The following is an 11,651-nucleotide window of genomic DNA, read 5'->3' as shown; positions in this document are numbered from 1 at the left end:
CCAGTAATGGGTACATATACTACTTCTTTTCAGCACTTGCCTTAGAATGTTGCAAGAGTCCCGGTGATTTCGTAACCGAAAACTTGGCGTAGGAAACTGGTTTGAATACGGATGTTCTCTTAACAGAGCTGGTGCGCATGTGTTGGCTCCCATCCGCTGATGATCGAAGATCTGTCCTGCTGGTATCTGTGTCGGATCCTCCACTAGCATCACCAAGCTGAAGCGGAGAGAGTCTATCATCTCCTGTATTTGATGTTTCCCCAAGTCCGTTAATTTCTGGCTCTCCATCGTTCGAATTTTCTGAATTGTTATCGCGAATTTTGTTCTGGGGTACGTTCAGTACGGAATACAACTAGCGCCGAGACCGAGGCAAAAACTTACAGCTTCATTCTCAAGCACCGTTGATATTTCAGGTATTAATTCTGCTGGCATACCAGAAATATTATGCGGGTTCTCCCGTGTTTTTGTGTTCGGTCGTTGTTGAGCTTTGCTGTCGTTGTCGTTGTCATTGATGTCGTTGTTGGAAATATGTTGTTCAACCACCCCTGCGTCCCCTCCAGCAGTGATATTGTCGGGTTTGTTTGCAGGAACGTCGGAAGGCGATATCTCGCCGCCCGACCGGGTTTGGTTTACCACATCGTGGCTGCTCTGCTCTGCCATAACAATGCTCGAATCTGCGGATGTTTGACGGTTTTACATTCTTTAGCGCTCCCCAACCAGCAAAACAACAAGAACGTTAAGTACTAGGGATACCGCAAACTTGAATGTTTATATACCTCTTGTCAAGGACTAAGTATCGCCACGATAACCACCAAAGTCGCCAAGTACGAAGTATGCTAAGACGTGGATGTTTGGGGTGGGAGTAGTAGGTGAGGTTCCGGTATGAAGCTCAGCTTCCTTTCCGAGCAGGAATGAGCCAAGGGCGGTCGGCAGCCGTTTCTATAATGAATCGGAGAATACAAGCCGGTGAAGTAGGCCGGATGTCTAGAAGAAATGGGCTTGCCTTGGAAAATATGGATGAAGTTGGAGCCATACGTTGTGGCCAAGCTGGACATGCATGGTACGGTTAGCGGTAAACGCCAACAGCGCTTTCTAATCCAGGGTTCCAATTCAAGGCTGGTCACATGAGGCTATTTACCATTACCAAACTTTGGTGAACATAACTATTGAGAGAGACCATACAAGGATTCTACAGTCTCTTTCTTTCAACCAACCTCTCGGAGGACCAAGTGAGACAATGGGTGACTGCTTCGGCCATCTCCTTAAAATATATTGAAGCAAGCCCATTCGATTCTTGTTGACGCAGTTTTCACTCTCATTCTTATTTTATCTCTCTACCTTCTGCCTTAATCCCCTCAGATGAATGCATGATGGCAATTGGGTTCCGCTGAGACAACGGAATTGGGTCAAATTCTCGAGAAATATCGTATTTATAATGGTATTTATTTGATATAGTAACAAGATAGAAAATTATTCTGCATTTGTTTATATCTATATGTACATGCGATTGCACCATAAGCCAATTTTTATCAATTCGTTTAGGTTTGGGGATACGACAATTTAATGGGCATTGTTCTTGTGGTGGCCTTCACGAAGGAATTAGCTTGCTGGGAAGTACTATGAATGTATAGCAGTAAGGCACTGGGGAACTCACGAAGATGGAAGTAGTACTCCATGCTGTAACCCATAAACATCAATCCACCAATAACATGGAGAATTGCTGTAATTCATCTCGTCAGAGGGTGCTGCTCAAACTTGGAAATGATAATAAACCTCCCAGGGAACAATCGGAATGTATATTTGCCAGGTTGAACGTTTACTCACGCATTGCAGAGGGGTTCTTTCCGAAATATCGAGCTTGGTACCGTCCGATGAGACCCGTAGGCTTAATTTCGGGTGCTGGCCCACGTGGTAATTTCTCATAGAAGCCCACGATGCGTTCCATGCGGGCTGCATCTTGGGCTGCTCCAATTCCCTATCCTGGTATTAGCCCAGATAAAGTTCGCCAGCTTGTAGATTCCAGCTTTGCAGGCATTGCGTGCAGGGTTGGCGTGAAACGAGGCGCCATGCATGATATGTGCAAACAACGGGGAGTTAGGAACAGATAGTAGCTTACAGTAGGAGAAGCAACCTATAAAGAAGTTAGAAACCTAACGGGAGCAATGATAATTTTGAGAAAGCCCGTACCTTGGGGGGGATCAGAGTCGAGAGACCGCGACGTGCGACGTAACTCATCGTGAGTGACCTGCAATATATAAGAGCTGTCTAATTCAGCAATTTTTATATTAGGAACGGCGTACTTTGATTCGATAGCAATTGAACCCAAATCGATTGTAGTCGTGGAATGTGAGGTTTGAATATTTTGATGCAGTTGGCTTGCTTCGGAGAAAGAGGAGCCATGAATCTACGCTAGCCTAATTAGGACATGCCACGCCTCAAACCATGCAATATCTTGTTTCCTCCCTCTCCTGTGGCATTTCCTCCTATTTACTAGTAGCTTAAACCCACATAGCGATGTCTCTATTACGAACCGGAAGACCGCTCGGCCGAAACGCTGTCTCTTTCAGAGCTGGTCAACTGACATTTCGGACCAACGCTCGTTATCTCAGCAGGACGCCCTCACGAGAAGCCGAGGATGCTCCTAAAACCAGCCAAGCCGATGCACCCGGTGTTGTAGCAAGAGGGAGATCAATGATACGGAAAGAATCTCCTGCAGAGGCGATGGCGCGGCATCAGCCAAATTATAATGCTACGGTTGACCACGGCACCTCGTAGGGCGAACCCCGTTGTGTTTTTGTTCTAATTCTGTTCGACTAACTTGGTATCTCAGATTATTCTCCCCTGTTCCCAAACGTGTTATGGACGGCAGTGAAGCGAGCGGTTCCGTTGCTGCCGCAGTTATATCCGGGGCTCCTACCGACCTTCAAGCGCGAACAGTCAGGTATGAAACAATCCGTTTATTCGACCAGGTTCATTCCCTCCCCCCTTCACTAACAACCCGTCAGGATCTTCCAACCCTCGAAACCAGCGACGCAATCGGGGACGTGGCATACCCATCACTGGCGAATGGATTGGGATGTTTTGTCAAAAGGCCATCGCTGGGAAAATCCGCTGATGGGGTGGCAATCTTCAGCGGATGCGATGCAAGCTACCCATCTAGATTTCAAATCAAAGGAAGATGCGATATCATTTGCGGAAAAGCAAGGATACGAATATTTTGTCCAGGAACCAAATAAGCGAGCGTTCCGCCCCAAAGCCTATGCGAACAACTTCTTACACGAACCTAAGAAGCTCAAAATTGTCAGAACTAAATAGAACAAAACATTCAGAGCTCCCTTCGCTTTTTTCAAGTGTATATAATCTTGAGTCTACTTGTATTCAAATGATTTTGTCAACCAAATATTGTCTGCCGACGATGTTAATTGTGGCATATATATGTTACAATACTTTTTCCTTTCTCCTCTCCTTTACCGTGCGACGCCGTATCACTACCAGGCTGTTTTTAGGTAACAAATCGATTTTTTTTTTTTTTTTTTTTTTTTTTGTCGTTTTGAGCAAGTATAAAAATGCAGCCTTTCAAAACAAAGATAGATATGCGTACCGATTAATTGGGATATATTTCTAATCTGTACAGATGCTGCTATTCGCCTAGCCCCAAACCGATGCGTAAATATGTCTATGTACTATGCGTGTGAATTCAAAGCATTCTCTAATGAACTTCCCACCCTTCGAAACACATTTCACATACATCTTTCACAACATTATCAATACACTCGTTACCTGTCCCATATTCTCTGCTTTCAACACATGGTTAGAGGTAGGATGAGGAAGTTGAAAAATAGAAACATCACATTTTTTAAACACCGCTGAAATCGTTTCCTGTCGGTCATAACTAACTAACTAGTGGCTATGATCGCTTATGTAATTTGCACGCCCCTCATCGCCCCTCCAAAAAAAAAGTGTTGGAGTTTGGGTCGAGATATTCGATCATGTTAGGAATTGCAGATCCTGGAACCATACCTACGGTAATATATTCCACTGTGTAAGATGTCGCCGGCCGCAACGGATCCACTTGAAAATTCAAGCGTGGGCATGAGCATCAGCCCGATCCCAATTTTAAGGAAAACACTCACCTCCGAAAGTGAGCCTTTAGCACGGCGATTCCGTGCCTTATTCTCCCTAAAACATGTCGCCTGTCTCCAGCCGCCTACAGAACAGAGTTTACCTTCGATCCAAGCGATTGCCGCAGCATTCTCATCTCCATCTGCTCTTTTAAAGCATGAACTTGCTTACTGCTTGGGCCAGACTAAAAACTTAGCTGCAGTTCCCTATCTCCGGGAGGTGTTGGAGAATCGAGGAGAGGATCCGATGTGTCGGCATGAGGCGGCGGAGGCGCTAGGGGCGCTGTGTGATTCAGACAGCCTAGATCTTCTACGGAATTTGAGGGATGATGAAAACGAGCCTGATGTTGTAAGGGAAACTTGCGACATTGCTGTGGAGAGGATTGAATGGGAAATGTCTGGTCGACGCAAAGCCGAGAAGCTTAAACAAAGGTAAAACTGCAGACAGATATCGCATCGCTAACTAACAATATATCCCCATGGCTAACGGATTTGGTGCTGTCATATAAAGTGATTTTACATCAATTGACCCTGCCCCTCCACTGCCAATGGCCACAGATGAGCCATCCATCCCCGATTTAGAACGTACCCTCCTCGACCCAAAACTTCCGCTTTTCCAAAGATACCGTGCGATGTTCGCTCTTCGAGATCTTGCTTCACCTCCCGACCTTCCGACCGCTGTTCCAGCTGTATGTGCTCTAGCAGAAGGGTTCAGAGACTCTTCGGCACTCTTTCGACATGAGATAGCATTCGTTTTTGGCCAATTGTCTCATCCTGCTAGTATTCCCAGCCTCACTGCCACACTCCACAATATGGAGGAAGCCAGTATGGTGCGTCATGAGGCTGCTGAAGCTCTTGGGAGTCTTGGAGATGAAGAAGGAGTGGAGGAGACACTAAAGAAGTTTTTAGACGATCCCGAACAAGTGGTGAGGGATAGTGTTATCGTTGCGCTTGATATGGCGGAATTCGAGAAGAACGGAGAAAAGGAGTACGCGCTAATTCCTGAAGCCGTGGCGGCGTAATACCGCCATTGAGTTCTCAGGTTCGGGGGAGGGATTGAGTGGGGAAGTCAACTTTGGAAACATCTTTGCTTTATATTAGGTTTGGGATTGTTCATCAATGAACTACCGGCGTTTGGGGTGGGGCTCAGTTGTTTGTGATAAACCTGCAAAAATTAGTTTAGAGTCAGCATACACTAATATATATGACCTTAGATAACATTCATATTCCGACGACATCGCATGGTTGAAGAAGAACGTACTTGTGTCCACATCCTTCGCAGGAGTAGAAACGGTGCTCCCTCCATCTGCACTATTGTAACGTAAAATACATCATCTCAGGCCGGTCACATTCTGGGCAGTTCTGGTGTGCTATGGCTTCTCCGGGTTTTGTCAGCGGCAGTCAGGTTTGCACGGCGGACATATTTGTTCGGAGAGCGGAGGGGAAAGCATCGAGTTGATTCGGACATGGTGGTTTTCGATGCGTGTCTAAAGGGGGGATTGATAACATAGTACTTTTTTCGATTTAGATATCATAATTCAATTAGATACAAGCAACGGTCTCATGTCTAAGAGGGTACATCTGCAACTTCACTTATCTTCCATATTGTGGTGGCCCATCATTCCTTCCAGCTGCACACCACCGCCTGTGCGCTGTGTGTAGAATTCCAGCTGCATCAATGCTGAAGAGCAAACTGACCAAAACGCTATAAGAAGTATCTTGGTTTACAATGACACCTTCTCCTTCACGAAAGCTCCAATACAGCTCACTTTGGTCCCAAACTGCATTCAGTGATTACAAGTAGCGATCCAACAAACTCTGCCAACATGCTGTTTTCCTCAGTCATCATCAAACATGCCACTCAGTGTCCTTGCACTTCTGATGATTGATTATCCCTGACATTGAGCCCAGGGTCCGCAGTGTCTGCTTTGATAACACTTTCAAGCTGTATTTGGGGACTCAGGAGAGGATGACAACCCCAAGGATATCAAACCAGACAACATCAGCCTTAGCAAACTATCTGCGCGCGTATAGCCAGCAGACTAGAATTCGTGGATGTATGGGCTAATATTTTCTATTATTTATGTTCTTAAGCCTGATTACGCCCAACATATATGTTAATAATGTCAATTGAAGTAGACTGCTAACCCATTTACTAATGTAATGTGTTCACCATGAAGGCAGCTAGCTTGCCTGACTGTGGAGAATGGATTCTGTACCTGCATGGCACAGCAGCAGCTTACGGAAAAAAAAGTCAACATGACTTATGACTTTTTGGCCTTCCATCCCATCTTTGGTACCCTAACAAGCCAATAGAAAAACACTGCACCCACAATATTCACAGCAATGAATGCGAACAAAATGCCAATGTTGAACCAGCGGTCTGCAAAATATATGTTGACCTGCTTGAGGTAATCGTCAGTTGTCATGACTGTACAAAACTCACACATGTCAGTTTTGTCTGGGTTGAGGAGACGACCACCAGCGAATGACATATATTGTTGAAAGTACTCTAAGCAGGTCTTTCCTGGTGGAGGGGGAACTCGTAACAGCTCGATGGAGGAACACTGGATGTCCACACCAGCGATCCCCGTGGAAAGGACAGAGGAAACAAAGTAGTTGAATGGGGAGAGGCGGTACATGAAGATCCAGAAACCTGGCATGGCATCCGGGGTAGCAAGGACACTGTATGATTAGAAGATTAGCGAACAACTGCCACAAATTTCAGAGATTAAATATTATTGAGTGCCTACCCGCAGAAGATGAGAGCCATCGAGAATAACAATTGGCTAATATTGCCAGCTGTTTCGGCTAGGTCCATTCCTGAAACTACCATAGAACCAAATGTAGAGCCATAAACGAGGAAGATCCATATGAGGAGGAACATGGTACCGCTACGTCCTGCCACATCATCCCCGGCATTCCGCTGAAACCCAATCGGATAGTACCAGGCGAAAAAAGCAGGGACAGCCATGAGGGTGTTCCAAGGAAGCTCTACCACGACAGCTGAAAGTATGAAAGCCTTCCACGAGTATGTTTTTGATGGGCGCTCGCGCACCTATGCGGGAGAAGGGCGTTAGCTTCTTCGAAATTACACAACGGGGTTTCTGACCATACCTCGTATAACGATCTCATTGCAATGTAAAACGGCATACTTTGTTGCGTCAACGTAGGGAACATAAGCAGAAGCATAAAAATCCCGAACAGTTGATTCTGTAATCCCCGGAGACTTTTCTCGGCATTGTAGAAGGTAAAGCCAATAAATAGGGGCTATAGAATAATTAGTAATTGTATACCCGAAGAAATAGAGAACGCAGCCAAATCAAGCTGGCCAGTACTTTTGCCACGGGCTGCACCCGTTGACCAACAAACTTACCGCAAGAATAGCAACAAACGCTTTGGAGTAAATGTACACTGGATTGCGCCAGTAGTGTTGAAGCATCCGTTGTTGGCAAATCAGATATTGATACCACAGCGGCATTGCAAATTCTGAGTATATCTCTTCTTGAGACTCTCTTTTTTTCTGGGACAATTCCTGCTTCATAGCAGCTAACGAACGGCGCACTTCAACCCGCTCCGGGCTAGATTTCCAGATTTCTGCCCAGTCTTTATCGGTATGGGAGCCAGGAGCAGCACCAATGACCTCCAGCATCCATTCGGCCGGGTTTGCTTCAGGGGGACATTTGGAGGCTCCCTTTTTCTCGAAATATTCAACCAATGTGCTCATATTCTCCCCGAGGTCTCCAAAATAAACAGTTTTCCCTCCGGCGGCCAAAAAGAGCAATTGGTCAAATGTCTGCATTAAAAAAGCTGACGGTTGGTGAATCGTGCACAGGATGGCTTGTCCATGGTCAGCAAGCTTTCGCATCAAGTTGCAGATGGACCAGGCTGTCGGACTATCAAGGCCAGACGTAGGCTCGTCAAAAAAGAGTAACAGGTCGGGTTTGGCCGCGATTTCGACCCCGATGCTGAAGCGTTTTCGTTGCTCTATGTTCAAGCCCACTCCAAGGACTCCAACAACCGCATCGGCGTATTCTTGCATGCCTAAAAGCTTGATGACTTCTTCGACGTAGGCAATTTTCTCGGCACGTGGAGTGGTAGATGGTTGGCGAAGGAGAGCGCTGAAGACCAAAGATTCGCGGACAGTGCTGGTTTCTGTGTGTAGGTAATCATCCTGTTGCACATATCCAGTTTTCCGCTGAAAGGATGCATCACGAAGACGGCCATCAACTAACATCTCACCTGTGACAACACCCATTGTGACACGATTAGCTAAAACATCAAGTAGAGTTGTTTTCCCCGCACCAGAAACCCCCATTAGAGCCGTTAAAGCTCCTGGTTTTACCCAGCCATCCACTTGATCTAAGAGCCGCTTAGATTGGCCTTTAGTTTTAATATCATAACACACATTCTCCCAATGGAAGATAGACATTTGCTTGGCAATTGAAGCAACCTCTTCGCTTCGATTTTGCTCAATCCTTTGTTTCTCGTGGGCCTGCTTGCCTGTCTCAGGATCATCCATGCTCTTGCTCCCGATCTTTTGAACCAGTCCTGTAGGAATCTTGCCGCGCGATATACAAGAACCTCACCCTTAGACGGCTTCGCGCTCACCAATTCTGATGCGACTATGTATAGCATAGGAGGAAAGACGAAAAAGGCACAGATGATTCCAAAATTTCTTTCATAGATTCTCGGCGTAATACCCATATGAGGTATTCAGCAACTTGTCACCGTCGATGAAGGTATCCCCTGCGACAGCACCCGAACCCTCACAAATTTTGAATTGATTGTCGAAATCCCCATAGCCAGGTCCCGCGGGAATAAAGGTTGTGCATGGAAATGAACGGTCGTGGAATTCATTAATCATCAGCGACTCGAAAGCATAGCCAATCGGGTTAATATAGTTTATCCAGCGGAACCAGACAACCATGTCTCGCAAAGGAACAGTGAATCCTGTATAGATAACCATTCCAAGAACAATTACTATCGTTGGAGGAGAGGCCTGGGCAAATGTCCTCGAGATCGAAGCAATGAAACGGAAGATGTTCGACATGGTCAAAGTAATAGAGAATGAAAACAAAAGGAACACAAAATAGTGACCAGGGGTGCGGCGTAGGTTAGCGATGAAGTACAAAACCGTGTTGAATGCGATGGCGACGCATAGTTTTGTTGGGAGGTCAATGATGATGGAGCTTATCGCTTCAGCAGATGGGCGATATAGCGCGTACTTATGATGCTTTTCCACAACTGGTCGTTGCTGCCACAGAGTCATAACCTCAAGAGTGGTTGCCAACGCATTCAGGATGATAGCGAAGAAGATTAGCGCCCCACGACTGAAAAAACTGCTGGTGTCATTAGGTAAATTATAGAACATAGAGGCCACAACTAAAGCCATGATAATATTGCCGATGATAGATGTCAAGGTGATGGATAAATCTCCCTTCAGCCGCTGAACTCCTCTCCATATGCAAAGCCTTATTTGAATCCAGTAGGATATAGTATAAGGGGATTTGCCTCGGTTAAATTTTGATTTCTGAGCACTGAGAGATGAATTGAACTGATCAAGAGGCTGTGCATTCAAGGGATATTCCTTCTGGTACGCTTCTATCTCCGTGAGGAGCGCTTTGCGGTCGGGGCTCTGCTGCCATCTTGCTGCGAACTCGTCGGGTGTACGCGGAACAACCGCCTCAAATCCCTCACGTACCAATCGCTCCTCTGGGTTGGTCATGGATGTGAGGAAATCCCCCGTTGTCTGCCGCTCCGGGCAATAAAACCCCATGTCAATAAAATATTTCCTAGCGTGAGTTGTCTTCCCAAAATAGATCTGCCTCCCCTCATACAACACCATTGCCTTATCAAATATATCATAGATAGCTTGGCTCGCTTGATATATAGCTACAATTGCAGTTGTGCCGGAATATCTGGTAGATAGGTGTAGCGACTCTATAACTGTGCGAGCGGTAGCACTATCAAGGCCCCGAGTGCTGTTGTCCCAGCATTGAAGTGGACTCCCACTAAGAGTGGTTTCCGCGATACTAATGCGCTTCCTTTCGCCACCAGACACACCAGGGATGTATTCGTTTCCGACCTTGGTGTTTACCGTGTGAGAGAGGTTAAGCATGGCCATGACAACATCTCGCATATGCAGCGCATATTGGTTGCGACTGACACCAGGGAACCGATTAGCTGGAGCAGGAGCTTTTGCAGCAAAATAGAGGGTATCACCAGCCGTTAAGTGTGCAAAATGTGATTCTGTTTCTGCCTGGTAGATAGCTTCACCACGGAAGTTATTATGCATCTGGTCCCAAGAGATACCTTGATACTCAATTGAAGTGCCCTCTCCCAGGTATAACCCATGTGTCTCACCCGCTAGAGTCTTAAGAAAGGTTGAACACCCACTGGTTTTAAAAGTCAACCTCAGGTCAATCAGCGAGGTGTATAGGAAGCTCGCCTTACCTCCCTGGACGGCCCAACACGACCAGCATCTCTCCACTCTTCACTAAACCTTCGAAATTGCGCAAAATGTCGATGCGGACCTTTTCATCAAAACCTACCAAGCGCTTTACAATTCCATACGCCTTCAGCCAAACATTTGCAACATCGGCTTGGTAGTCGGCAGCAGTGCCATAGCCATGCACGTTCAGGTTGCGGAATGAAACGCCGGCAGTGCGACGGGGATAACGCTCGGGGTCCCTTGAAGTAATGCGGAGGATGGATTTCATCCATTTACGCAAATTAAAATTTTCATTGTGGGGGTTCAATTCGGGGTCGGATTCAGAGTCGATGAAGGGGTTGATGTCACCGCCAGAGTGCTGGGCGCATAGACTGCTTTGGGCTGAGGCGTGGGACATGCTGCGAGCAAGGCCCACCAGGCTTTTTACTTGCAATTCCGTCATTTCGTCTCCATCCGTCCCAGAAGCACCATTATTGTCAATGATGGTTGAGCTGGTACGAAAATTTTCACCATGGTTGCTGGGCGGAGTTTCGGTTTCATTTTCTTTCCTATGGCCCATTCTTAGGGTATGATGGCTCTCTTTTGAGGACATTGGATCTTCGACAGGCCTCTCCTTAGGTCCGTGAGGAGCCTCACAATATGTTTAAGAGTAGACGTGCAATCAGTTTGACTCGAATCGAGCGTATATTACAATAGGGTCAAAAAATCCGAGGGAGAAAAAGGAAAGGGAAAGTAGGCACGCGTGTGTTAATTTGCGATATCATGTAGAAAGTCGAGAACGAGTGTCAAGAGCTCAACATGGTAAAAATTTGCAAGGGGTGCGAGATGCTGCCTTTTCATCAATCTATAATTGTAGCCTTGAAATACTCACGGCGGATTCCTCTTCACCTCGCACACATAATTTTTGTCGCCGGCGTCTACTCCCCGTCTCGGAGTGTTCATCATCTTGGAACTACCCGCATGCGGAGAGATTAAGCATCCCAGTACCATCAGACAAGGTATATGTACTGCATTCTCTTCGCATGATGCCCGTTATTCGAATACTATTTGAATAGTACTTGAATCCACTTCGGCAT

At 46.3% G+C, this 11,651-nt stretch overlaps 5 protein-coding genes across 5 annotated transcripts in view; 2 read left to right on the top strand and 3 right to left on the bottom strand.

Moving 5' to 3' along the window:
- HCAG_00974 (predicted protein) overlaps window positions 1-660 on the bottom strand; it is a gene marked incomplete at both ends in the record, with an annotated part of 4,288 nt that extends 3,628 nt beyond the window's left edge. Inside the window, 2 exons of the mRNA XM_001543878.1 lie at window positions 77-243; window positions 435-660. Of these exons, the coding sequence (XP_001543928.1) occupies window positions 77-243; window positions 435-660 (393 nt within the window). The remainder of the gene's footprint in view (window positions 1-76; window positions 244-434) is intronic.
- A 900-nt stretch (window positions 661-1,560) lies between these two features.
- On the bottom strand, window positions 1,561-2,235 carry HCAG_00973 (mitochondrial F1F0 ATP synthase subunit F; the record flags this gene model as incomplete). The annotated part of the gene is made up of 5 exons (XM_001543877.1): window positions 1,561-1,586; window positions 1,655-1,720; window positions 1,825-1,975; window positions 2,117-2,131; window positions 2,188-2,235. 5 exons carry the CDS (start codon window positions 2,233-2,235, stop codon window positions 1,561-1,563), a joined length of 306 nt encoding a protein of 101 aa, XP_001543927.1.
- Window positions 2,236-2,514: 279 nt separating this feature from the next.
- HCAG_00972 (NADH-ubiquinone oxidoreductase 21 kDa subunit, mitochondrial precursor) lies at window positions 2,515-3,315 on the top strand (the record flags this gene model as incomplete). The annotated part of the gene is made up of 3 exons (XM_001543876.1): window positions 2,515-2,771; window positions 2,831-2,941; window positions 3,006-3,315. 3 exons carry the CDS (start codon window positions 2,515-2,517, stop codon window positions 3,313-3,315), a joined length of 678 nt encoding a protein of 225 aa, XP_001543926.1.
- Window positions 3,316-4,047: 732 nt separating this feature from the next.
- On the top strand, window positions 4,048-5,143 carry HCAG_00971 (hypothetical protein; the record flags this gene model as incomplete). Its single annotated transcript, XM_001543875.1, has 2 exons — window positions 4,048-4,553; window positions 4,633-5,143. 2 exons carry the CDS (start codon window positions 4,048-4,050, stop codon window positions 5,141-5,143), a joined length of 1,017 nt encoding a protein of 338 aa, XP_001543925.1.
- A 1,242-nt stretch (window positions 5,144-6,385) lies between these two features.
- On the bottom strand, window positions 6,386-11,017 carry HCAG_00970 (hypothetical protein; the record flags this gene model as incomplete). The annotated part of the gene is made up of 10 exons (XM_001543874.1): window positions 6,386-6,552; window positions 6,703-6,806; window positions 6,875-7,179; window positions 7,239-7,391; window positions 7,498-8,319; window positions 8,364-8,393; window positions 8,530-8,672; window positions 8,733-8,746; window positions 8,825-10,519; window positions 10,578-11,017. The coding sequence occupies 10 exons, from the start codon at window positions 11,015-11,017 to the stop codon at window positions 6,386-6,388; spliced, it is 3,873 nt and encodes a 1,290-aa protein (XP_001543924.1).
- Window positions 11,018-11,651: the final 634 nt, after the last annotated feature.

This window comes from Histoplasma capsulatum, genomic scaffold (assembly GCF_000149585.1).
Source record: "Histoplasma capsulatum NAm1 scaffold_1 genomic scaffold, whole genome shotgun sequence".
In the NCBI taxonomy this organism is placed as follows: Eukaryota; Fungi; Ascomycota; class Eurotiomycetes; order Onygenales; family Ajellomycetaceae; genus Histoplasma; species Histoplasma mississippiense.
This window is presented reverse-complemented; position numbering and strand designations above follow the sequence as displayed.